The sequence below is a fragment of the Centropristis striata genome, chromosome 2 (assembly GCF_030273125.1).
Source record: "Centropristis striata isolate RG_2023a ecotype Rhode Island chromosome 2, C.striata_1.0, whole genome shotgun sequence".
NCBI lineage: Eukaryota > Metazoa > Chordata > Actinopteri > Perciformes > Serranidae > Centropristis > Centropristis striata.
Genome location: NC_081518.1, coordinates 15,339,399 through 15,367,137, shown reverse-complemented (window position 1 = coordinate 15,367,137; position 27,739 = coordinate 15,339,399). Strand labels below are relative to the sequence as shown.

At 36.9% G+C, this 27,739-nt stretch overlaps 2 protein-coding genes across 3 annotated transcripts; one reads left to right on the top strand and one right to left on the bottom strand.

The window, feature by feature from the left end:
• The first annotated feature begins 215 nt into the window (after positions 1-215).
• Positions 216-16,784, top strand: LOC131958819 (potassium voltage-gated channel subfamily G member 4-like). Its single transcript, XM_059323970.1, has 3 exons — positions 216-552; positions 6,910-7,752; positions 14,611-16,784. The coding sequence occupies exons 2-3, from the start codon at positions 6,994-6,996 to the stop codon at positions 15,451-15,453; spliced, it is 1,602 nt and encodes a 533-aa protein (XP_059179953.1). The 5' UTR covers positions 216-552; positions 6,910-6,993; the 3' UTR covers positions 15,454-16,784.
• A 4,020-nt stretch (positions 16,785-20,804) lies between these two features.
• LOC131991131 (C-C motif chemokine 17-like) lies at positions 20,805-22,971 on the bottom strand. 2 transcript variants are annotated; one of them, XM_059356452.1, is made up of 4 exons: positions 22,882-22,971; positions 22,693-22,801; positions 22,471-22,597; positions 20,805-21,387 (listed from the first exon to the last, which is right to left on the bottom strand). In XM_059356452.1, exons 2-4 carry the CDS (start codon positions 22,757-22,759, stop codon positions 21,255-21,257), a joined length of 327 nt encoding a protein of 108 aa, XP_059212435.1. In that variant the 5' UTR covers positions 22,760-22,801; positions 22,882-22,971; the 3' UTR covers positions 20,805-21,254. The 2 variants fall into 2 exon arrangements, with proteins under 2 accessions (XP_059212435.1, XP_059212426.1); XM_059356443.1 differs by having other exon boundaries at positions 22,693-22,965.
• Between the last annotated feature and the right edge of the window lie 4,768 nt (positions 22,972-27,739).

The following is a 27,739-nucleotide window of genomic DNA, read 5'->3' as shown; positions in this document are numbered from 1 at the left end:
CTATATTCTGATTTAATTCGCCTTAACGTCGTTTTTTACAGTGTAGAAGAAGAGCTGGAGGTGGAGGGAGGGAGGGAGCAGGGTGGAGAGAGGTGGAGGAGGAGGAAGAGGAGGAGGAGGAGGAGGAGGATGGTCCTGCTGTCAGACACAGAGGAATACAGCGGCAGGTTTCAGGAGGGCAGCGCCGTTAGATAACCGCGGTTCTTCTCTCCGGTCGGAGCCAGCAGCGGCGGCGTAGCGACGAGCTGAGAGGAAATAAATCATTTTAATTTAATTTATTCAACTCCAGAGCTGGCGGAGAGGCGACGTGTGCAGCCCGCTGATGCTGCACAGACACACGGCCAGCCTGCAAACTTCAGAGTGGATCTATAAACTGTTAAATACTCTGCTGCTGCTGCTGCTTTATCAGCTTCATCATCACAATAATAACAATAAGAGCAATTATGGCTTAATTAGTGAGCAGCTCCTCCATTAAAGCAACAGATGAGAAAATGCACGGGACGAATAACAGAGACGTTAAAGAGCTGAGACAGCGCACCTGTGCCCTGTAAGGTGAGTGAAGACATTATATGTTTTATTCCAACTTTTATTTTTTTATTTAGGCAAACCGGAAACGCTTTTAATCAAACTTTAGCGACATTAGTTAAATAACAGGGTGTCTCTTCATTTAGCTGCTGCTGCTCTAATTTCTGTTTTCAATGTAAATATTCTGCTTTTCCTTTGAGTAATGTTAATAATTGCAATTTGTTGTGAATAATGTTGAGGTTAGGTGTCACTTTTGGATCCATTTCCCACTGTTTTTTTTACAAACAAAAAGGTCAATCAGTTAATGGATAAAATAATCAGCAGATTAATGCAGAGTGGAAAATAAAAATGATCTCTACCTCAACCAACTCCGACAGTAAAATCCTGCTTAATGCATGAGTAATACTAATCTAATGACATAATATCTAATTGTAGAACAGTCACAGTCTGCAGGGACATTTTTATACTTTTTAATTTTCCTGAATATACTCATATACTTTTACTTGATTTTTGGGGGTCTGTTTTTTGGGGAGGACAATTACTTTTTAAGACATGGTTAGCGTTGCAAAATGGATGCAGTTTTGTCAGGTTTAGGCACCAGAACTACTTGGTTAGGTATAGGAAAAGATCATGGTTTGGGTTCAAATAAGTATATTTGTCATGTTACTTTAGTTATTTATGCACATACAGTAAGTTAGCTTGTGTACCTAAGTGCTAAGTGCTTTCTGTGTCTTCTGTTTGTTTGACTAGGGGGCGCCGCATCTATGGGTTTTTACCACAGACTAGACAAAAATAGTGGACGTAGTCACTGTGAAGTCACCTGTTGGTTCAGGACTTTGATTTTGAGGACTTTCTTACATGCAGAGAACAGATCAGGAGCCAGAATAATGCTACACAGCGTCATCAGCTAGCTTAGTTAACAAGGAACAATCATTCTTCTAAATGAACAGCCAACTGAGTCTTTTAGTCCAACTGAACACTGAACAAGATGTTTCTAATCAACCAAAATGTTCCAGTTAGCTCTGAAATACACTAAAAGGGTAAAAATACTGCAATAGCAACCTTTTAATTGCAACATAGCTCCGTCCTCAATCTTCCCCTATTTATCATCTATTTTTTCTCTAAATGGATCATAATTCACTAAATGAACATCATGCTGTGTTGAAGAACACTTAAAACTAATGATTGAGACCATAAACTTATTATGAGAATGTTTACTGAGGTCACAAATCAAGTCTGAAGTAGGGTCATATTTCAATTGACTTTCATAGAAATTTACCTTGTTTGCAGCCAGTTGAGTCGCCCCCTGCTGGACATTAGACAGAATACAGGTTTCAAGGCGCTTTCAACCAGGGTTTGCCGCTTGTGATAAGCAGCTTGCACAGTTGACTTATATGGCTCTTTATTTGCTGAGGAGTGTCTCAAAAACAGCTTTGTCAGCTACGTACTGTTCTGTAATTTCTCCCTAGCCTGCAAAATAATGAACTGGGTAAAAAACAAAAAAATAAATAGTATAATTAACTCAAAGTACTTTAAATGCCACAGGTTAAGCTTAAAGTACAACACGTACAACATGTTACAATACTGCACTTATTTAAAAACCCTGAAGCCCCAAACTTCCATTTCAATGTTTTGAAAAGCTCTTTTCGTGTTACCAAGTGAACCGCATTAAGTCCACTTTGTTTCATCACGGAGGACAGTGTGCCGAGGACATTGACACGATATAAGGGGCTCAGGATTGATAGCGGTCGTTAGGAAGGTGAAGTTCTGCGATTGTCTGGCACGGCAACACTAACAAGCAGTAAAATAGGCCTAGTTTGGTGACAGATTGAAGACCTGCAAGGTATTTCTGCCTGTCGCACCTCAGCAGGCGCCTCAGTATCAGCTGGAAGCCTTCCTTCATTGATGTTTCACCGCTTTAATCCCAGAAGCTTTCAGGACGGTGGGGCAGCAGTCAGGGACGTCCCCTGTGGTTCCACTGTGTGGTTTCTCAGATCCTCCAGCTCGTCTCCTTTTCAAAGCCAGGGCCAAAAACTTCAAAAGACTTTTTTTGCCAGTGTCTCTCAGAAAGTGCCATCTTCCTCCGGATCAGTTGTTGCTCTCTAGTGTTTCCTGCCACTAGTTTATCTTTTCCCTTTCTCGTTTCCTGGATGATCCTTCCCATGTTGCTGTCAGCTCCACTAACATGACACGCTTCTCGGTTGCCGACCACAGGACGATGTCAGGTCTCAGTATGAAGGTGTTGGTGATGTCAGCGGGGAACTTTAGCTGCTTGTCACGGTCTCCTCTCGCTGACTGACGAGTGATTTCCTGCAGCCGAGTCTGATTTCTGGTCCTGTGTGGGGCGGTTCTGCACCGATGGTCCAGCCGTTACAAACTGGACAAGCTGCCAGAATATAAACCTCAATCTATTCATATTGAAGTAAAGAGTTATCTCTAGTGGTATCCAGACATATAGGTTTATTTTTATTTGTCTATGTTTTCAGATATCAATCTTAAATATGTCTGCCTCCAACCAAACACAATAGGGACTACTAGTTTATTTAGTGGTGCTCTCAGCAATAAAAAACTCTACAGCAGCATCTCCTTTTTTGGCTTTAATTCCTGTCTTCGGGGCAGGAGAATGGAAATCCTTGACTGTTTTGTATTTTACAGAGCAGAACAGTTAACTGTTGCTTTTGAAATCATGCTAGAATCACATTTCTGCTGTCACTAAATCCTGCGGTTGGTTGGCTCGTTTGCTTTCACACAACAAACAAAGTGTTTGGCAGAGGACAGAGACTCTCTGTTTGGCTGTTTGAGCTGTAAACCGAGGGTTTGATTGACAGCTTTCACATCAGTCCAAATTAACTGTTCTCACAAACAGACCTGAGTTTGTCTTCACTGAACCGAACCGGCTAGGTGTGAAGCCCTGAAAACCTGAGTGGGAGTGTACCTGCAGGTCTTTGTTCGTCTGTGTTCACTGTAGACATGGTCTGACTTTTCCTTCAACTCTTCTCTCTTATGAAACCTAGAAGAAACGATAAATATCATCTCTTTACTTGTACAGAACCACTCGTTTTCACAGAACCAAAAAACATTGAATTACTGCAATCAAATCAGATCAATCAAACACATCAAGTATTCTTTGTCTGTCATTGATTGATTGGATACACTTCCACTCAATGTAAAATATGCAAAATATTCTGTATAAAAGAGTTAAAGGGTTCATGTACTGTGTGTAAAAGAACACTAAACCCCAGACATTCAGTATATATGAGAATATGTCGTGAGTATCCATAAGGGGTTGAATCGAGGGCAACTGGACTTTGATGTAGATACTTGGAAGATACTTTCTTATCTTCAAACAAGTTCAGCTGCCCTCGATTCAAACTTTCTTCGATAAACAGCTCAAAATCAGCTCAGGTTTCTTGATACAGGTTGGTTTGATGTCAAGTATTTACAAATTATAGGGGATGTTTTCAGAAATCTCAAGCTTTTTGATCTTGAAATGAAAATAAATTCACAAACACTGGAAACCAAAAATGAAAAAAAAACAACATATTTTATAGATAAATGTTATTGAACGATAACTCCATAATAATCCACAGAAAATTATTTAGGAAGTTTAATGGAAATGGTTCTTTGGTTGAAAGTCTCACCAATGGAAGCTGCTGACAGTGAAACATACAAAATAAAAAATATCTAGTTTTTATGTAAATTAATCTGCCGTCACACTGTGTTTAAACATGTTAGCAGATGTTTACAATCATACATTTTTTTTGTAGTAGTGCTAGGTGCTAGGTTGAAACAGATGTTTCGTCTGAAGGTCGATCTCAAGATATTTTAACCTCTCTAGCTCATTTACACCACGTCGCCACACCAGAGCTGGTGAGAGCTTTTAAGGTCACTCAGCAGACGTGTGAGAGTCGCGAATCAAATCGAAGTGTGAATTTAGTGTGAAGTCAACTCAGAAGGGTGTCAGGACTGAAAGTGGGCTGCTAAGATCTTTTCTTTTTCCAGGGAATTGTGATTTTTTTCCCTCTATTTTACCAAACAATCACAGGAACACAGGAATGGATGTGATGTGGTCATCTGGGGCCTCATGTATCAACGCTGCGTACGCAAAAAAACATTGCGTACGCTGTTTTTTCCGCACACGCCACATGTATGAAAAGTGAACTTGCCGTGAGAATGTGCGGACCGCTCCGCAACCTATCGAGGTGCCGTGAGAATGTGCGGTGGCACCGCAAACTTTTGTTTGGCAGAAACTACTGTCTTTTATGCTCTATTTAAAACGTCTTTCATGTCTAAACTCATACTACACACAACTGACATTATTTTTATAGTTCATAGCTCTCGGAAAATGGAAGGAAAATGCCGTTTTCCACCATCAATAACCCGTTCTAAATATGAGGGTATAGATGTTTTTTTTTTCATCTATTTTCATATTTTAGACTTCACCTGCGTAGTGCTGCTTACTTGTGCAATGATAGTATGTTGAAGTCTATATGTTTTGATGTTAAGATTGTATATTTTCTTAAGTCTATATATTCTGCTATTTCCACTATTTTTATATATACCGAATATCCAATAAAGTACTTGTGATTCTGATTATGGAGCGCACACATTTTTCACAGATAACCTGCCTTAATTACTGTGTCAAAGTCCCGATCGCCGACCGTTTCTCCTTTGGTTTAATGTTAACGCTGCAGGTGAACAGCGATCCATGACGCACAGATCCCTCTCTCCGGAGAAAAAACGTGTGTGGGAAATCCTTCAGAATAAGTCAGGTGTGGTGCATATTTGATCCCATATGTGATGTTTAATTGGGACAACAAGTTAAGTGTGGCTTATAAACTGATGCGTAAAAATGATATTGGCACGCATTACGCACTGGCAGCTCTAACGGCTCTGACCTCGTTCAATAACGGTGGCGTTTAGAAGGAGCGTGTGTGGAGGGACCCTTCTGTCATGGTGCAGCTCTCTGATCCGGCTGCGTTAACAGCCACAGTGACACCTTGTTGCTGATCCCACACCTGAGGCACTAAAAAGCTAATTTTTCCTGCCTCCACACCGGAGATCACCACGTCCACCTCGCGCGCAGTGGCAGTAAGTTGATTTGTCGTTGTTTTGTCGATAATCAGCGGGCATGCCGGCGATTTATAGTCATTTGCATGTCATTTGCGTATTCATTTTGGGGAGGAGCCGGGGCGTGGCTGGTGGCTCGTGCATGTGCGCTCAGTTCCACGCAGGTTGGGATGTATCAAGGAAAGGTGCGCTGAACCTGGCGTAAGAACAGTTTGATACATGTGGAGGTGAGTTTGCGTACGTACTTTCCTAGTTTTGGGAGTACGCCATCTTTCAGTATGAAAGCTACGCACTGTTTGATACATGAGGCCCCTGGTTTCTTGATCAAAACAATTCCAAAATACAGAGCTATGGTGCGATTGATTTCCTTCAGTGTTCTTCATTCAGGAGATTTTTACCACAGAGAGTATCTCCTCTTCTCCAAAAAAAACCCCAAACCAACTGATTCAAACCAGTAAAAAACACTGAATAATGCATGTTAAAAATCTGTGTTTCTCCAATGGAGTTGCTGCAAGTAACATTTATTCAACGTGTTTCTCTGATAATTCAAGATCCAGACATCTGATGACTAAAAACTTTAAAAAAAAATGACCAAGATCTAAAAAGTGTATCATAAAAATGTGGCTTAAAAACTGTAAATAGGGGATATGACACCATTGGCAGGCGACAGATACAGAGTGGGGTCTCGATTAAACGACAAATTTCTCTGGCTTGAAAATTGTTAAAAACATTTAGAATAATGTGAGAACACAACTAGTCAAAATACATGACATAGGTGTTTTGTTTTTAGACATTTTCTTGTGAAAAAATGTTACATATTACACTTTTAAATAATTTGTCAATCAATAAGTCGATCAACACAAAAGCATGGATGTATTAATGGACCTGGATACAGTTTAGCGAGTCAGCACTACTGCCAATTAGCATCAGTGGTCAACTGTGGTACTGCAACAAAAAAAAATCCCCTGCAGCCCAAAAAATGATAAAATAGACTTCTATAAAATGCAACATACAACTGCAAAAAAAGTTTAAATATTTCTCTTTATATTCTGAATTAGTTAGTTCTAAATTAGTTTGTGGATATTTTGGGTCAATCTTAAATTGAGTATTCAGTCATTTAGGATCAACAGATATATAGAGTTAGGTGTCATCTGCATATTTATGGAAGTCAATTTATGATGGTTTGTATTGGTAAATTACAAAAATATAGGAGATCCAGGAAAGACCCTTGTGGCACTCCATATGAAATGTCAGTTTGTATTGAGACTTGAAAGCATTAAAAACTCTTTAAAAAAATATTTTTTATCATCACAGCTTCTCCGTGGATCCTCCTCCTAACCTCCCGTCAACCAGACATACAGATACTTCTTCCATCCCATCTCACATCCTGACGCCAGCATGCCCATCATCAGCAATGCCAATCACGACTTCAGCACCTACTCCATCAGCAGCGATGACAGCAGCCTCGACCGTTTCTTCACTGAGATCCCAGAGACTGAGACCATCAAGGGCGTTTACTTCCAGCGCGCCCAGCTGCTCCGTGACCCCAAGGCGTCCTACGTGGTCGACCATACCCTGCAGGTTCTCATCAATGTCGGGGGCAACCGCTACACCTTCCCCTGGAGCACCTTGGAGCAGTTCCCCCAGAGCCGCCTGGGGCGTCTGCGCTTCTGCACCACGCCCGAGGAGATCGCACGACTCTGCGACGACTACGACGAGACGTGCCAGGAGTACTTCTTCGACCGGAACCCGACCGCCTTCAGGGTCATCCTCAACTTCCTGGCTGCAGGGAAGCTGCGCCTGCTTCGAGAACTGTGCGCCGTGTCGCTGCACGATGAGCTTGACTACTGGGGTGTGGATCCGGGCCACATGGAGCGCTGCTGCCGGCGCCGCATGATTACCCGTGTGGAGGAGGTGGCCGAGCGAGAGCGCAAAGAAGAGGAGTGGAGGCAGAAGAGGCTGATACTGAAGAAAACCAACACAGAAGTTGTAAAGGGCTACCGCAAAATCACCTGGATCCTGCGAGAAGTGGTGGAAAACCCTCAGTCCGGGTTGGCGGGGAAGATGTTTGCCTGCCTCTCGGTTGTTATGGTGATGGTCACCGTCATCAGCCTCTGCATCAGCACCATGCCGGACCTCAGAGATGAAGAGACAAGGGTATGTATAAAGCTGACAGCCATATTTTCTCAAAGTGTTCTCAAAGTTTGTAAATAAAATACAGAAAAGACTCCTGTACACTGTTAAATGCTGTATTTTTTGTATTGTTTCGGGTGCTGGACCTATATCAGGCAAAAATCTGGTCTATCATGCAATAAATTCACTGTACGTCTTGCAGGTCAGACAGTTTTGGGGAGTCTTCTCTGCATTTTCTGATGCACTCCGCTTTCTCCTATGAACCTGTCAACCAGGGATCTAGTGAAAATAAATGTTAAAGTATTCTGCAGGTCCATTTAGCTCTATAAGTCCAATGTTCTTAGGGTTCAGTTGACCCGCCTTGGTTAGTGGACTATAACTATGACTGAGGCTCTTGAAGTTGCATTGTTACAGATCTTCGTCCAGATAAGAGTCACTCTTTTTGAACTCTCAACCATACACTCATTCATACAGCTGCGCAACAGCTCATTAACTCAAATATCTAGTCAGCCAATCACATGGCAGCAACTCATTTAGGCATGTAGACATGGTGAAGACAAGCTGCTGAAGTTCAAAGCGAGCATCAGAATGGGGAAGAAAGGTGATTTAAGTAACAACCATCTCTAGGCTTTATAGAAAATGGTCTGAAAAAGAGAAAATATCCAATGAGCCCTGATGCTTGTTGATGCCAGAGGAGAATGGCCAGACTGGTTCAACAGTAACTCAAATAACCACTTGTTACAGCCAAAGTCTGCAGAGTTTATCAGTTGTGAATTTAAAGTATTAAGAATAAGTCCTATAAATTGCAATATAAAGCACTTTTTGAACTTTAGAAAACACTTGATTAGTAATGATATTATAAAAAAATCATTATCAAACATTTCAGGGTTAGGAAATTAATAGCCATCATAACTAATGCCATCTCCTTAAAGGTTAAGATTAGGAAAGAGGTCTAAAGTTAGGTTAAAATGAGAGAGCTTCAACAAAACGATTTTTTTCCTAATTTTAAAGTCAGATCAGGGTGACAGAGCTCTGACATCCAATAATTGCCATCTCCAAATAGATTACTGTTGGGGAAGAGGTCAAAGGTCAGGATAGGACAAGGCATCCATAACAACTGACTATTCCCATAAAAAGACCTGGGTTAACTGTATGATATTTATGAAATTTTTAAACTTTAACTTTAACCAGAATACAATAACAGGGTTGATGAGAGTTAAAGGGAAACAAAGATATTCTTCTATGTGAAATGTATTGGTGTTTTTCAGCTCTTTGTTTTTGTTGTCTGGCCCGCAACTTTTCCAATTGCTCCAACCGCTCTCATCAGTGTCATTACTGACACAAACAGCTGCTTACAGCAAAAAAGTACTTAAAAGCAACAAACAAAGGACATTATTAGAAAATTTGTTGGTGAAGAAAACGAAGCATTTTGCAGGTAAAGAGTAAACTGTTTTCTCAGGAGTTGGTCAAAGCAAAAGCTAAAACATTAAATTTTTTTACATTACATGTCATTTAGCTGATGCTTTGGTCCAAAGCGACTTACAATAAGTGCATTCAACCTGATGGTACTAGACTTAGACCACAAGAATCAAGTAAGTACAGAACATTAAGAGCCAACTGTCATCGCTACAGGAGTGCTATATGTTGAAGAAGAAAAGAAGAGAAGAAGAGAAAAGAAGAAGAGCATTAAAAAAAAATGTATATGTTAGGTGACCATGACTTAACCGAGGTATTGTTGGAAGAGATAGGTCTTCAGCCTGCGGCGGAAGATGTACAGGCTGTCTGAGGTCCTGATGTCAGTGGGGAGCTCGTTCCACCATTTGGGAGCCAAGACAGAGAAAAGTCTGGATGAGGTTTTGAGGCGAGTTGACCCACGCTGGGTGGGAGTCGCCAGCTGTTTGGCTGATGCAGAGCGGAGAGGACGGGCAGGGGTGTAGAGTTTGACAAGGTCCTGGATGTAAGTAGGACCTGAACCATTAGCAGCAGAGTACGCCAGAGCTAGAGTCTTGAATCGTATCAGCCACCGGTAACCAGTGGAGGGAGCGGAGGAGGGGTGTTGTGTGTGAAAATTTGGGAAGATTGAAGACCAATCGAGCAGCTGCATTCTGGATGAGCTGCAGAGGTCGGATGGCTTTGGCAGGCAGACCTGCCATGAGGGAGTTGCAGTAGTCCAGGCGTGAGATGACCAGTGCCTGGACCAGGACCTGAGCTGCCTTCTGAGTGAGAAACGGGCGGATTCTCCTGATGTTATGCAGCAAGAATCTGCAAGATCTGGTAGTGGCGGTGATGTTTGCAGTGAGGGACAGTTGTTTGTCAAGAGTCACGCCAAGGTTTTTGGCGGTTTCTGTGGAGACAACCACTGTGTTCTGGACAGTGATGTGGAGGTCAGTGGTGGGAGAGCCCTTCCCTGGGACGTAGAGTAGCTCAGTCTTTCCCAGGTTGAGTTTGAGGTGGTGCGAGGACATCCACTGGGAGATGTCGGCCAGACATGCAGAGATACGTGCTGCTGCCTGTGTTTCAGACTGGGGAAAAGATTAGCTGATAGGAGAAGCCATGCGAGTGGATGAGGGAGCCGAGAAAGAAAAGAACATCAAATTAAAATACAACTACAAATTAATCCTAATGTTGCTTTCTGTTGACTAGATGTGTAATTAGGTGACTATTTGATAACACATTTGCCATATAAGCTTTATTAGAGAGGAATATGTAAATGCTGTATTTACAGGTTGTTGTGCTGCCCCCAAGTGGCCAAAAAATCACTTAATATACATTTAAATATGTTGTAAGAACAGTCTGAAAGTCACATCTTACTACGTCAGTCCTAGTAACTTTTCAAAACACGGCACAAGACTAAACTGAAGTCCAGTTGTGCAGCAGACAGAAACAGCAGAAAGTCTATTTGGAGGGTTATTTGTAAAGCTTGGTTGTGGGGGTGAGGAGCTGAAAATTGCTTTTGTCACAGTGACTGTTTAATGACAGATTCCTGCTTGTTGTTGGAGTTACCAGACGCAGACGGGCTGCAGGATTGATTGTATAACTAACTGTCAGAGTAAAGAGCCTGAATCAGGCCTTGTGATTATGTCTCCAAGCCGCAGACGGCGGATTGATTCTCCCTGATGTACGTGCTGTCGGCAGCAGTAATCAGGGCACGAGAAAATCAAAGCGCGGACGTGATCAGTTCAGGAGCTCAGACACAAGACAGGTTTTTTTTTGTTATTGATTCGTGTTGGACTGAACAAACGTCTCCAGTCGTGTTTCCAAAGCGAAGCCAAAATTCCTTTTAATTTCTGGAAACTGGTGTTTAGTTTGTAGTCTGGCAGACAGCTGGAGATGTTTGTTGGCCTCCTGTCTGACAAGCAAATAATGCTGAAGATAAATGAGAGCTCAGCGTTGTCAAAGAAGGAAAATCTGTTTGTTTGTTCAACAAAAGCTGCTTTACTTCAGACAAAAACAGCGTCTTGTTTTTTGCTACGACCGCTGAAACATCTGCTACCTTTATGTCCAAGAAGACTCAAATAAATATATATTTTCCTAAGCTACATATTGAAAAAAACGTATTTTGGTGTAGCTGGTTAGACTTAATACAGGTTTATATGACAAAATATAACATCAGACTGCAAATATTATTTTTTAGCGTGCATGCATTGTTTTTATGTTTTTTGACCATATTTGTACCCTGTTGGTGTTCAGCTTTCATGGAAATTTGAACAAAGGCAAGGTTTAACTGTTTCTCATGTTTGAGTCATTCTAGGAAAAGTCATCAAATTTCAAGTTGAAAATAGATCGTTAAGGTTATTTCCTTTGCTGCTAGACACTGTGAAATAACTTCACTACAAGTAAACATCCAATAAAGTTAAAAGTATCAGCATCAAAATTAACTTAAAGTATTGCAAACAATCAGAGTCAGAAAAAAAGTTATTAAAAATGTTTGTTGAACAGCTTCATCTTAAAGAGAAGATTTTCTGTCATTTTAGGTCGTTTGGTTTGGTTTTAAATCATTATTTGATGTTAAAAAATGGTTAAAGTTAAATATTTTCAATTGGATAGAAATGTGTAGCCGGAACAAAAAACACATTTAAAATACATTTAAAAAATCAAGTTTTTGTATTTTCAGTTATTTCATTCTGTGTATTTATAATGGGGGTTTTTTCAGTCCAATTAAAAGGATTTAACTTTATTTGGTTGCTCACATACATAAACAGAATGTATTAACAGCAACTGAAATGGATAGTCTATATATATATATATATAGTCTATCCATTTCAGTTTTATTTGATTCAAATACAAAAATGGTACTTTTTTTGGTATATGTTATATTTAGTTGACTCAATTGGATGGAAATTTTTATTGAATTAAGTAAACCTGACAAAGCAAATTTAAGATTAGATGTTTTATTAATGCAAATCATATAAATTATATTAGCTATGGTTAGATTTAATTGTATATACTCTATTTATCTCTATTTGATTTCATTATAGAAATATATATATATATATTATGTTAGAATTACTTGATTCCATTGAATTAAAATGAGTAAAACAGACAAAATAGATCCAAAATCTCTCTTAAATATCAGCAGGTCAGCTACGATATTATACTGTACAGTTAATTAAATGTACTTCTTATTTTCATCAGCTGCCCACATGTTGTTTGCTTCAGAAGTCAGATGTAGAAAGTAAATTATGTATTAAGCTGTGAACATGTTGGAAAACAGAAAGTTCACATCAAGTTCAGCGTCATTTCCTGAATATTTCTTCCCTCACGTATAAAAATCATTTCTCAGAGTTGTGAGTATCGACTTTAACATCTAATGAAACCTTCAATCTTTTCTTGTCAGTAAACATAAAGAGCTTCAATATGTTCAGTTTTTTAAGGTCATAATTTCAGGGTTATATTTGTACTTCAGTGTTGTGACAAGCACTCCTAGTAAGAAGGTCTCGTTTTCTTTCAGAGTCACTGAAATGGAAATTGATTTTCTTTCTACACTTAAATGACGGATCATCCACATTACAACAGACACGTTTTTTTTTTTTTTAACATTCAGGGCCAAACAAACGTTGAATTAGCTTGTGTGCAAAACAAAATCTATTTTAAAAAGCTTTTTACTTTCCAGATTGAATAGAAACTGCGCAGGTGGGATAATAAAGAATATAACACAATGTGAAGGGTGGAGCAGGTTCACTTTAATATCTGCAGCATATTTGAAATTTATATTTAATGCATTGAAAGCTTTTATTCATCAGAAATTGTGTATTTTGCTGATATAAAGGTACTTTTATTTGCTGTGAAAATATTTTATTCTCAAAGGCCCAGCGAAACAGAGTAATGCATTAAAATGGAGAAAAAGAACAAACAAGAGCAATATTTTAACTTAAAGTTTAAATGATTTAAAGAGACAGATTTAAAAGAATCGTTAAATTGATGCAGCTAAAGAAATGATAAATATTTAATAAAATACAATTTATTGGCCTGCATGTAGAAAAGTTGTCACGTCAGTTTGACTACATATTTAAAATGTATTAAAATTATTTTAATGCGAGTGCGAAACTTATTTCTTATTCTTCATCATCCATCACAAGAAACTTCGCAAAGAAATTGCAACAAAATTTCCCATTGAAAATAATGGGAACTGAGGTGAAAGGAACACCACACTTTGGGGCTGTGCCAGTTCATTATACTTTAACATAGAAAAATGATTAAAAGTTTGAACAGGTCACAAGGTTTTTGGCTTTACTGGGCCAAATGGGCTTTTTGATCCCTCAAACGTTTTTAAAAAAAAAAATGAAATCACAGTTTAAGTTTTGTGCTTTTTTCAGAGCGTGCCAGAGTTTATAATGGGTGTGTATTGGACGGAATGTTCGGAGCTAGAGTGGATGACGTCACAGCTAGAGTGGAGAGAGGAGAGAGACTTTTTTTCTGTGGTTCCCACAACTTTCACTCTTCATAAATCAATTTGGGGCAGGTTGTAGAGAAATGTGTGCCGTTCACAGACATCATACTCTGGAATCAATGGGACATACAGATTTGGCTCAGTGAGACTGAATGTGACAGCAACTCCAACCAACTGTCCCATAGAGACTAATGTTAACTGGGACTTAACAGAAAGAAACAGAAAACAGAAAAAGACAGTTTTCTAACTTGCGATGTAGCTTACATCTTTTTTACTACAGATATATAACCCACTTCAACGTGTTCAGCAGAGACTTTTTTTCTGATGATGTGATCTCCATTAAATGACCTTTCTCAGCTGTTAGATGTTGCAGGCACCTCCCCTCTAAAGCTGCCAGGCCTTCAAATGGCATCTGTGTGTTAAAAGGATTCTTTGGGATGGACCTACTTTTTATTTTAATTCTATTATTTTAGAAAGGATTACTCTATAGCCATGTTTTCATTAAAGTCAAAGCGAAGTTTGAAGCAAAATTTGGAGGCTAATTGTAGGCTAATCCATCAGTAAACAGTAGAAGAAATAGAGATTGTGCACAAGAGGAAAAACAAAAAAAAAAAGAGATGGCTGATCAGACAACTTCAGCCACTAAGAAGAGAAAGTTGAGGGAAGTCTTCAGGAATTGGATTCAATTGGACTTATAATTGTTCTTTCATGTCAGAGCGGAAACAGCTAAAGTTAAATGTTTGCTACGTCAGAACTTAAGCGTTTTCCTCTTTTCAAGCATAAAAACTTCAACGTTTTATCAAATCTTGGTGTTTCCATCAAGCTTTTCTCATGAGAATCTTCAAAATTGATTGATGGAAACATGACACCGAAGTACAGGAGGTAACCTTCTGCTAACTCACCTCAACAATACACACAAAGCTGTTGGGAGATTTGTTTAGTTCCTTGTTTGTTTGTTTATTTGTAATGTCTTTGTTTGTTTGTGTCTGCAGGGCGAGTGCTCCCAGAAGTGTCAGAGCATGTTCGTGGTGGAGTCCATCTGTGTGGCGTGGTTCACTCTGGAGTTCATGCTGCGTTTCGTCAACGCTCAGAGCAAGCTGGCCTTCGCTCGCGGGCCCCTTAACATCATCGACGCCATCGCCATCCTGCCGTACTACGTGTCCCTGGTGGTGGACGTCAGGGACGGGGCGCACGATGACGTCATCATGGGCGCCGGCAGAGGCTACCTGGACAAACTGAGCCTGATCCTGCGGCTCCTGCGAGCGCTGCGGATCCTGTACGTGATGCGGCTGGCCCGCCACTCTCTGGGCCTGCAGACGCTGGGACTGACCATGCAGCGCAGCATGCGGGAGTTCGGCCTGCTGCTGCTGTTCGTCTGCGTGGCTGTGACCCTCTTCTCCCCCCTGGTGCATCTAGCGGAGAGCGAGCTGGCGCCGTTCGCCGCCACGTACCCCCACCACAGCTTCAGCAGCATCCCCGCCTCCTACTGGTGGGCCATCATCTCCATGACAACGGTGGGGTACGGCGACATGGTGCCGCGCAGCATCCCGGGACAGATCGTGGCGCTCACCAGCATCCTGAGCGGCATCCTCATCATGGCGTTCCCCGCCACCTCCATCTTCCACACCTTCTCCCGCTCGTACCAGGAGCTGAAGCAGGAGTACGAGCGGCTCTGGAAGGAGGAGAGAGGCGAGGAGATCGCCGCCGAGTCGGAGGAGAGCTGGTCCAAAGTGGATTTGTCACCGAATGAGTTCACGTCTGCGGCGAAGGAAGATAATGACGGGCCGATGTCAAACACGAGTCATCAGCCCACGCTGCCTCCGACAGCTTTCTAACGCGGAGAGAGCAGTCGGACTCTTTGATTCACTGATTACGTGTTAAAAACAGTGACACTTGACAACATACTCGTCTTATATAAGCACATTTAGACTCTGAAGGACTGTTATATTCTCAACACTTTAGGTTCTCGTCTCTTCACGCTTTAACACATCAAGCTTCCAACAAACTATCTAATACTTGTCAGCTCATATTTAGCTTTTTCATATCAGTAAACATACTAAAGCTTTACTCCAGCTGAATGTAAGAAGATATAAACTATAATCTAAAACTATTGTGCACATTTTTTTAGTTTTAAAATGAGGATATACAGAGTGTTTATTATATATAAAGGTAATATAATAAATGGCCGTTTTTATCGTCAGTTATTCGTAATTTCTGTCTGTTGCTTCACAACATTCCATGTTTGTGCGTTTGTGTTTAAAGCGCTCTTCACTATATGTAATAATAATAACTTTATTTGTATAACACCTTTACAAACAGTGTTCTCAAAGTGTTTTTCAAGCAAAAGCAGAAAGCAAGAAGACGCAAAATCATAGCAGACAGACAACAAATGAAACAAGATGTCAGAAAAAATGCTTAAAAGTAAATAAATATGTTGGAGCAATATAGACAATAAAACAGTAAAAAGATGCTTAAAAAAGGAGACATCAAACAAAAGGAAGTGTGTAAAAATTGTCTTGAGATTTAAAAGAAGTCAACTACTCAGCAACTAGCATCCTTTAGCCGACTCTGGTAAACCTGAGGCTAACCTACGCAGTTAAAACAATATCCGGTCGAAAGATAGGAAGGATAATTGGAAGCATAACATCATCATTCATTATTATTTTGAATATAATTATTAATGTGAAATTTTGACAGAATCTTAGCCGAACTGTGTCCGATTTGGGATACAGTGACATTAAATAAATTCAAATAAAACATTAATCAGAAAGGCATCAATAAAGAAAACAAGCACAGACAGAATTCACTTCACCCACTTGATCACTTGATTGTTTGTTTGTTTGTTTTTCGATCACGCGTCTCATAAATCTGCTGCTTTCATGTCACCAACGCTCAGATTTTGTGTGTTTGGGTTTGTCTTTAAATTTTTAACCTGCAGCTGATTCATCGACACAAACACACAAAGTTAAATCTTCACTGTGATAGATTACACAACATGAAAGTCGTTTTAAACTTACAGGATGTTGAACAATGTATGAAAATGAAAGTGAGCCGTGTTTGAGATTTGTATTTAATGTTCAGATTCTTGTCGCTCCTCTTGTCTCGCTGTCTGTTGAACTTCCAGGAACTTTTAAAATAATAATAAACTCTTCTGCTTTTATTTTTACCTGGCTAAGAGGATGGATGGTTTGGTCACTGTGCATTAAAGTTATTTAAGTTGTTCTCACACTGAAGCTCCTGATCATAAAGCTCCATTTAACTATTTAACTCTTCTGCATCCCTTTAAAGAAACTCCCACTTTGAGGACAATAATGCATTAAAACTGCCATAAAATAATGCATTAATATTATTTTCCAGTGTTAAGTATTTTCAGTTCTGATCATAACGACCAAACATTTATTCATTTTCTGAATTTTAACCCTTTAAATGCCAGCTTGTTTACAATATGTTGTGTTGGGTTTTTAAAAAAATAAAAAATACACAAAAGTTGAATTATGTTCTGTTTACTGTGAATGTGAACTTTTGAATTTAAATACATAAGGAACTCTACTGGGAAGTTACAGGGTTATATAAAAATCTAAATAAAAAAATTGACCGGCCCTTTAAGATTCTGTTAATTTAACCTTTTTAACACTAAAGGTCAGTTCAATGTAGTGCAGTAAAAAGTATATATAAAATTATTTATCTATATAAATGTATGTAGATATATAAATAAATCTTATTGAAAAAATATAAATGTATTTATCTATATAAATCCTCAAGTTAATTACAATTTATATATAAATGTGTATAAATTCATCAATAAAGTTAAAGGAATAAATACATTTAACATTTTTTAAAATATATTTTTGAAAGGACTACTTTTTTATTTGAATTATATTTTGTTTTATTAACATTTTTTTAAAATGAACAATTGATTAATTAATTAAACAATAATTAAATTAATTCAAATAAACTAAAGCGACTAATGTCAATATTTTTATTTACATTTATTTATATGTTAATTGCAGCCTCTATTTATTTCAGACAGTTAAATACAGTACTTGAATAAATGTACTTTGGCGATTTTGTCGTATTTTCACAGTGTTTTTCTGATCACTTAAAACTCTTTGCTTAGATGATTAAAGACAGATTTTGACATGTTCCTCCCTCACAGAATGACGATTTTAATGAATGCATTAAAGTGAACATTCATCAGCCTGAACAGACTGACAGCTGCTGTTGGTGCTCTGAGGGACAGATGGAGTGTGTTTGAAGCTTTCTGTCTTAAGAACTTCTTCAAACTGTTTGTTGGCACGATGGCGTCCAGTCAAACCACCAAACAAAAGAGGCTTTGAAACGTCAGCAGCAGTCACTTGTTCCTGTTTGCTCCAACCTGCAGCGCCGGCTGTCCTCCGACCGCCAAGCAGGCCGAGGACCTTACCCAATCTGTTTGTAATGAGCAGAGCCACCATGGGGCCCTAAGCAGAATTCGATTTTGGGTCCCTCTAATTAAATAATAATTAAATAATTTAATAATTGATTGTTGATCATTCACACACCTACTATAAACTCATTGTGGCTCTGTCAGTGTTGTTCACATGATCCTATTGTCAAACTGATATGTCTTTACACATTAATGGGGGTGGCCCAATGCAATAATAATAAAAATAATACCAATGAATTAATGATGTCCAGGGTGTCACATAATATGGTTTTTAATCTCAAAATGTAGCACATTCAACAAGAAGAGCGAGCTAGGGTTGATTTACACATCATTCCAAATGGTAAAATATTATATTTAAAAAAAACCTATATTATATATATTTTAGTAAAAGTTTCATCTGGTTTATTATTTTTGGCTTCAAAAAACTGCAACAGCAATGTGCAGCAAACAATTTGTGCAAACAACAAATCTCAAACTATATAAAGTAGCCGGATGCAAAAACAACTAGCTAATTTGCTATTAACAGCTACACAAATCTCTTTGATAAACAATCCATTACCAAGACAACATACCTTTATCTTGGCATTTTTAAATAAAATAAAAAATATTGTTTTGCTCTTGGGGGCCCCCTAGTGGCCACGGGGCCGGCTCTGGTAATGAGGCCTTTTAAAACCTTGTCAATAAATACAACCAGTTAAATTATGAGATTTTAAAACTTTACGTCATCCAGTTTCAGTTTTGAAGTGTGGAAATATAGTGTTTTTTAAGCCAAACCTTGTTCTTATTTCCTAACCTTAACCAAGTGGTTTTGCTGGCAAAACTGATTCACAACATTAACAAGTTTGAACAAAGCGATTAGTTATGCATTAGTTATTAGATAATACAATTTTTAAAACAGTTTAGAATATTGTTAGAATATTTTAATACTGTTTTATAAATATTATATTTTTGTGACAATATTTTTTGTAACAATTTTGCTACAATATTTTTTCCAAATATTTTTATTCTATTTTAAAGATATTGTTCCAATATTTTTTCACACCAATTTATAAATATTTTACAATATCATTACAATATCTTTTAATTTACAATAATGAAAAGAATAATTTACAATATTCTTTCACACATTTTTCTAAATTTTTGTGACAATATTTTTGTAACAATTTTGCTTCAATATTTTTTTATACAATTTTTTATACTATTTTAAAGAAACTGGTCCAATATTTGTTCATATAAATTTATTTTACAATATTGTTCCAATTATATTTCATACTAATTTAAAATTATTTTACATTATTACAATAATTTTCTTTTTTGGGACAATATTCTTTGTAACAATTTTGCTACAATATTTTTCATACTATTTTTATATTATTTTAAATACATTGTTCCAATATTTGTTTATACTATTTATAAATATTTTACAAAATTGTTCCAATATTATTTCATACTAATTTATAAATATTTTACAATATTGTTCCAATATTATTTCATACTAATTTATAAATATTTTACAATATTTTGACAATATTTTACACTATTTTTAACAATATTGCGACAATATTCTTTCATGTATTTGTAGCAATAGAAAGTTTTAGGAGAATTACTTCCGAGTTGATTTGTGACCTCAGTAAACATTCTCATAATGAGTTTATGGTCTCAATTGTTAGCTTCAAGTCTTCTTCAATACAGCATGATGTTCATTTAGTAAATTGTGATCAATTAAGAGTGAAATAGACGATAAATCAGGGGAGAGTTTCGGACCAAAGGACTCTTGTGAGAGCAACTTAATTATTTTATAATCTCATAATTTTAAAAAGGCCATTTTTTTTTTAAATTAGCAGAATGAACTCTGACTCCTGCTGCAGTTCTGCCTCAACAGGTTTTATTCCTGACGCTCAACACAGAATTCACTTATTTACATAATTATGGAAATTTCAAAGATTTGCACACATATTTGCATCACGGCAACGAAAACACAGATTCTGTCTTCCAGAGGTGGAAGAAGTCCTCACACGTTTTACTGAAGAGAAAAAAGAAATACTACAGTGTAGAAATACTTTATTAAAGTCCTGAATTCAACATTTTCTCCTCATAAAAAACCGTGTGCTGTCAGTGTTTCCAGTTCACTGCATATCACTGGTTCTTTATTTTATTATTCATTAATGTGTTTGTGGTACTTTAATGACTACATTTAAGTACAATTTGTATATAAATACATATGAATTAGGCAATATAGATGAATAAATAAATAGGTTTTAATTTGTAAAAATAAGGAAGGTTTTTTATTTATATCAGGGGAATTTTCATTTATAATCCCACATTTGTTTTAAAATAAAATAAATCTGAAATTATAAAAAGTCCTAAATATTTTAAATTAAAAAGAAAAAATTTAATTTATTAATTTCATGAACTATATTGACTCATTTATACATTTTTATTTACATTTATTTATATATTTATTTATTACCTTATATTTTATTCCAGGTTTGATTTAATAGAAAGATATATTCATTTGTTTATTTTATATTGATTTAAATGACAAGTATAAAGTCTCACAATACTCAAGTACAGTACCTCAATATTATACAGTATATACTTAGTGACTTTCCAACACTGTTGTATTCACACAGAGGATATATAAAAATAGATATTGTTTTATTTTGTATAAATATTAAACATTTTAGTGAGCAGACTGAAGGTCACTTTCAAAATAAAAACAGAACACTAAATTAAAAAACAAAGCTTTTATTGAGAAAGGGGCAGCACCTTTTATACAATAATAACAAAATACATGTCAAACTTTCAACTTTCATACATACATCACTTCATATGAATTCAGTCATGTAATAATAATTATTTCTAATTATTTTTATGTACCCTCTCTGTTAAAAAGAAATAACAAAGAAAAGTAAAATAAAAAGGCATCAAACAACTTAATAACAACAAAATACTGCATATATTTGGTGAAGAGATGTAAGTTATTAGGGGGAAAAATGAAATAAAAATGAAAATTTTAAAAAAGTAAATTAAGATACATTTAATTCATGGATTATCTTGAAGTAGATATTAATTAATACAATAAAAATTCACATTTTTATGCTGAATTTGACATTAAACTGTCCCAGGTCATAATGTCAGTCATAGGGAACAGTCATTCATTTTCTTGTGTACATAAAGGACAGAATCTATATGTAACACTGATAACGATCACTGCTTTTTAACCTCTGTACACGCTTTCTGGTTGAAACCTTTAGACGAACTCTGAAACTCCTCCAGTCTCTTCTTCGCCCACAACATGGAAGGATCGAGGCAATGAGTCACGTTACACACAGTCGTGAAGCTGCAAGAAAAAGTTTGTTCTTTGTTAGAAACACAAAGAGATATAAGAAACAGCACAATTTGAATTCAACCAATAACAGATTACCATTGAAATCATCATAAAGGAGGATTTATCAAAGGATTTTTTTTGCATTACTTTATTATAAACTTAATTTACTTAAAAACTGATTTTCTGTACGTAAACTAAACTAAAATTAACAATTATTGTAGAATTTAGATGTAGAGAAGTAAATATATATATATATATATATATATAATTAATGTACAAGCACTTAAGAACTACTTTTACAGTGGCAGCCACAAACAAAGAATGGCTGAACAGCGTCCTCTGGTGGTGAGGCTATAGTGTTGCTGCAAAAAATGTGCTGGTCATTTTATTTAAAGCACATTCTTTATTTTTTAAAAACAAAAACATTTTCATTTATAAACTTATTTTTACTTTATGCATTTATTATATATTTAGTTTAGAACCATCACCTGCACCATCAGATTAACCTTCATCAAGTTCCTGATGTGTTCATTTGAATGTATCATTTACTGGATTTTTCTTTTTAATATTCTCTACATTTTCATAAAGTTTTTACAATTTGCAACAATCTTTTCCCCTACTATTTTTACACTGTTTATTGTTACCTATTTCATACAACTTTTTAAACATTTTAGAAGTTTGTTAGAATATTTTTAATACTATTTTATAAAAAATGTACAATACGATATTTTTCTTTTTTTTTTTAAACGACAACAATATTCTTTCATGCATTTTCATGCAAAAATGAATACAGTGCACTCTCAGCTGCAACACATTATTCGAATGACAGCTGAGTCAATATATGGAAATATAAAGTCTTTATTTGCCAAGTTAAATTCAAGTTTTATTTTTTTTTTGCTACACAACAATATTCATGTACTGCTGTTGGGAATCACTGCTCTCCAGGAAATTTTACTGCCAGAAACTTTATATAATATAAGAACTTTGTAGGCTTCTCTAAATTTTTTCCAATGCACAATGCATTAACAGGGCAGATAACATGGAGCAGCTGTGATTAAAGTGAACACATATATTCTGGTTCTATTGTGTACTTACACGATTGCTTTGAGTTTGCAGTCACCCGGGGACATCCCAACATGTTTCACCAGTCCTTTAGGAATCATTGTTCGATTGTGGTGTAGACAGCATCCAGTACCTGTGACCAGGTTTACACCCACCAAACCTGTGAACATAGACACACATTAAATACCTCTAAATACAGAATATACTGAGCTCTGTGATGGATGTCATACATCCTGATTGAGCAGAGTGACTGACCTGCAGCAGAGCTGTGAACCAGGAAGCAGATCAGAGTCAGGAGCACGAGGGTCGGCAGAGTCTTCATGGTGCAGAGACAGAGGAGCGTCTGTTTGGATCAGCCTTTAATCTTCAGAGGTCAGATGTGTCAGAAACCTTCTCCACTCTCTCCTTTTATACACACTCATGTCTGCACAGCCTCCAACTCACACCAAGTTATTTTCTAAGAATCAGCAGCGTGTTTCCTCCATTTCCTCTTCTTCTCCTTTCTCTGTCACTCGACCCTAATGCCTATTTTCTGAGAAACTGTGATGGTGAAAGTAACATGTAAAACTTTTCTGCAAAAAAGCCATACGCAGAATATGAAGTGGGGAATTTCACTTCATTTTCAATTTGCTATCTTATCAATCAGAATGTATAACCTTAAAACATTCATTTATTCACATTCTCTGGTAAATGGTGCAAAAATCTGTCTTTTTTTATCCCAGAGTCAATGGTGGAAAGTAACTGTTTGCTCAATTACTGTACTTTAGTACAAATCTGAGATACTTTAATTTCAGGTACTTTACTTTTCAGCCTATTCAGTCCAATGGGAATGCTCGCCAGGTGCATAGGTTTCAGGTTTCTGGGGTTTAGCGAGTGTTTTTGGAGTAATACCTCCCAGAGGTAGGCAGCCCATTCACAAAATGCTACAAAGATTAAAATAAAGGTTCACAGTGCCCTGTTCGGACGTTATGTTCAACATATATACAGTCATGGAAAAAAATTATTTGACCACCCTTGTTTTCTTGTTCATTTTAATGCCTGGTACAACTAAAGTTACATTTGTTTGGACAAATATAATAGTAACAAAAATAGCTCATAAGAGTTTAATTTAAGAGCTGATATCTAGACATTTTCCGTGGTTTTCTTGATAACGATTTGGGTTATTATCAAGAAAACCATGGAAAATGTCCAGAATACACTCTAGAAAATATGTACATAACATGTCACTGGTGCCCAGATGGTATATCATCCATAACACAGACTGATGCAGCCTGTGCTCTAGGCTACACGTGTATTTTTTACTGTACTGTGAATAACTGTAAAGGACTGAATAAATACGAAAAGCGATATCAACGATAGTGGATACAGTGATATTTATTTGGCTTAGCTCGAGACATCCAATTTCCCGCCCAGCGCCCATTTTTTAACAGCTAGATGATTGATCCATTAAATGATAGCGCTAAGCTAATTCAACGATATATGGTTTAACCATAGACTGTATAAAATAGGGTTTAACATGATAAGAAGTTAGAATCTAGTCTCAAACCACTTAATTAATTGGAAACATAACATGACGATTTATATAAGTAGTTAATGTGAAATTTTGATGGACTGTAAAGCCGATAGCCGGCTGATGTGGGCTACAGTGACGCTAGCTGTTAGCACTGTACAGCCCTGTAGCATGTTAAGCTCCTAGCTAATTTTACAGAAGGTATGATTAACATCAGTTTGATGGACTAGTAATGCACTAGTAGTGGTAAGAATACTAGTTGACAGGAACCCTAATTGTTAAATCCGGTTTGGTTACCTCATCCAACAGCTAGACAATCGCTAATTAGCTCATGTTTGCTAGCTAGCAGCTTACCTTGGAGCAGACATCTGTGTGTGTGTGTGTGTGTGTGTTGATCTTGGACATATTAAGTTGGAGTGGGCTCTTATATATATTAGCAGTGTAAGTATTAGCAGCAGTTGGACTGTGTCATCTTCTTTCAGATTCACTTCCTCGTCCGTTTCCAACAGAAACAGCAGAACCGAATAGCAGAACAGTCTATGAGCAGAACAGAGTTTCTTAGAACAAACTGATCGTTTCAGACAGAAAGTTATCCACAAAAAAACCTGTCTGAACTTCATCCATCTGATTATAAGATTTAAATAATTTAACCCTAGTGTAGTCTACGGGTCTTTCAACTTTCGTAGAACTGCTTGAAATGTTCAGGAATTGTGCCCCTCTGCATCTTTTATAGAGTAAATACATTTGTACTTTTTCCATACATTTATAAGTGTTTTATAAATATTTATAGCACCTGTGGTCTTCCAGGACACAGCTGGAACATAAGGCTCAAAATATTGTAATTTCTGGCACAATAAACACACACAGGCACTTCTCTGACACACACACACACACACACACACACACAAACACGCACACCTTCACAAGGATGCACACACACACACACACACACACACCTTCACAAGGATGCACACACACAAACACACACCTTCACAAGGATGCACACAAACACACACATACACTTTCACAAGGATAAGCACACACACCCTAATTTTGTATATTTGGCTTTAAAACTGACCAATAACACATAAAAGATGATCATTGTATATCAATCTGTTGGTCTTGAGTTGCCTAAAAAGGTGAAAAATAGAAGTTGTGCTTATTTTTTCTACATGTCCTTAAAACAGTCTAATGTGAGTGGGCTACACTGAGGTGAATGAGGACACAAAAGTGAAACAACATCAGAACAGAAGTGACTTTAATACAAGTGTTAGTGCACGCTGGATTTAACCCTGTTTGTTTTCAGAGAAGCAAAAGAGGAAAAAAAAAAAAAGAGGAACTTCTTCTCTATTGGCAGAAAAACCACAAAAGCATTATTTACATAAATAGGAGAATTCATTAATATACCACAAAAAGATAGAACGTTATTCACAAAAAAACCTGTCTGAACTTCATCCTTCTGATTATAAGATTTAAATAATTTAACCCTAGTGTAGTCTACGGGTCTTTCAACTTTCATAGAACTGCTTGAAATGTTCAGGAATTGTGCCCCTCTGCATCTTTCATAGAGTAAATACATTTGTACTTTTTCCATACATTTATAAGTGTTTTATAAATATTTATAGCACCTGTGGTCTTCCAGGACACAGCTGGAACATAAGGCTCAAAATATTGTAATTTCTGACACAATAAACACACACAGGCACTTCTCTGACACACACACACACACACACACACACACCTTCACAAGGATGCACACACACACACACACACACACACACACACACACTTTCACAAGGATAAGCACACACACCCTAATTTTGTATATTTGGCTTTAAAACTGACCAATAACGCTGAATAAAAGATGATCATTGTATATCAATCTGTTGGTCTTGAGTTGCCTAAAAAGGTGAAAAAAAGAAGTTGTGATTATTTTTTCTACATGTCCATAAAAAAACAGTCTAATGTGAGCGGGCTACACAGAGGTGAATGAGGACACAAAAGTGAAACAACATCAGAACAGAAGTGACTTTAATACAAGTGTTAGCGCACGCTGGATTTAACCCTGATTGTTTTCAGAGAAGCAAAAGAAGAGGAACTTCTTCTCTATTGGCAGAAAAACCACAAAAGCATTATTTACATAAATAGGAGAATTCATTAATATACCACAAAGAGAGAAGTGGGCCGAGTGAGATTCCCTGAGGGTCCCCAGATCAGTTCTGTGAGCTAACCAAGGACATTTTAAATGCTGAATTTTAGCACAATTAAGTCACTTTTGTGTTTCTAATTCAATGCTGCATCACACGTAAACTCAAATACTTTCAGAGGAAAGAAATTACATTTTACAGCACTATATTTATCTGCAGCTACAGTAGGAAAGTACTTTGATACATACACATTTGAAGAGGTGTTTTTAGTTACTGTGGCTGATAAAAACCTGCTCTAGTTAGGATTTATGTGAAGTCAGTATCAGTTTTTATATGGTCTATGGCCAGTATGTACTAATAAGATAAAGTTTAATAAGATAATCATAATATGAAGATAATGTTGTAACTTGTCCTACAACAAAACTAACAGTAAACACAATGTAACATGGTGATATGGGATAAAAATCTCTTTCGGTCATATTTTAAGGGATCATTTTATATGAGAATATATGTAGACATTCTCTTTATTATTTTGGAATTTAGCAAATATAAATAATTTTGGTAATCTAACTGACCTAAAACAGGAAAATTTTAGTCTGACTTTAGGTCAGACAGTGAGGGGAAAAAAAGGTTTGTGTCTTTTTATACGGTGTATGTAAACTTCTGGCTTCAACTATTCCTATGTAATAGTATTAATTACTACCAGTACCAGTGTAGTCTTTATATCCACAGATAATATTTATATGTTTAAAAAAATGGTGCACTAAAAACTGTAAATGTATGGCGGAAGCAGTGAATGTTGTGTTGTAACAAAGATACTAATTTAACTGTTTATCAATTTTATTTTATTTTATTTCATTTTTTGTGTTCTACTAATTATTCCAAAACCTGAGTGTGGAGTTCTATTAGACTAATACAAAAAGGAACATAAAAATAGCAAAATAAAATGAAAAATATTTATCAGGGAGAAGTTGCTGATCCGTCAAATACTCAAGAAAATAACACTTATTTCATCAGTTCAGAGACGTCATCAGAAAATCTGACTCAGTTTTTAAGACGAGGAAGAAAAGGTCACAGAAAGCAAAAAAAGGGCTTCCTTTCTTCTTCCAATGAATTTTGTAACACAGAAGTAGTCAGCAAAGATCCTAGGAAAGGCAGAGGAGGAGAAGTGAGGAAGTGATGATTGGAAAAGAAAACCTATGAGAACTGAGAGTATGCACATGACGCTGTTGGTTTTATCAATTATTTTGTAATCATGATGTAAATAAACCATTTGGAATTAACTTTCGTCCATTTAAAGTCATTGAAGAAGCTTAAAGCAGCATGGAAGTATAATTATTTTCCACACATTTGTGTATGATTTTTGTATTGAAGCTACTGTAGATAGATGTGTAACTCAAGTAAAACTATAACATTAATACACAACGAACGTGACTCTGTACATGGTTAGTGCAAGTCTAAAGCATGTTATATATTATAAATATCCTCTTGTAATGACCTGGAAACATGCTTAATTTAGTTATTAAACAGTGAATCTGTTAATCTGTGAATTCTCTGGTGTGTTGCTGGGAGACAGGGGGTCTGCCTGCCAGCCTTTTCCCCTGACACCATTCACAGACCCCCAGGAAGCACAGCAGGCCTACAA

What these genes read in the sequence shown, in the direction of transcription:
- LOC131958819 (XM_059323970.1), top strand. Translation starts at nt 6,994, where the DNA reads ATGCCCATCATCAGCAATGCCAATCACGACTTCAGCACCTACTCCATC. An exon ending in TCAGAGATGAAGAGACAAGG is followed by an intron (nt 7,753 to 14,610) that starts GTATGTATAAAG and finishes TTGTGTCTGCAG; the next exon opens with GGCGAGTGCTCCCAGAAGTG.
- LOC131991131 (XM_059356452.1), bottom strand. Translation starts at nt 22,759, where the DNA reads ATGAAGACTCTGCCGACCCTCGTGCTCCTGACTCTGATCTGCTTCCTG. An exon ending in GGTTCACAGCTCTGCTGCAG is followed by an intron (nt 22,598 to 22,692) that starts GTCAGTCACTCT and finishes CTATGTTCACAG; the next exon opens with GTTTGGTGGGTGTAAACCTG. An exon ending in TGCAAACTCAAAGCAATCGT is followed by an intron (nt 21,388 to 22,470) that starts GTAAGTACACAA and finishes TTTTTCTTGCAG; the next exon opens with CTTCACGACTGTGTGTAACG.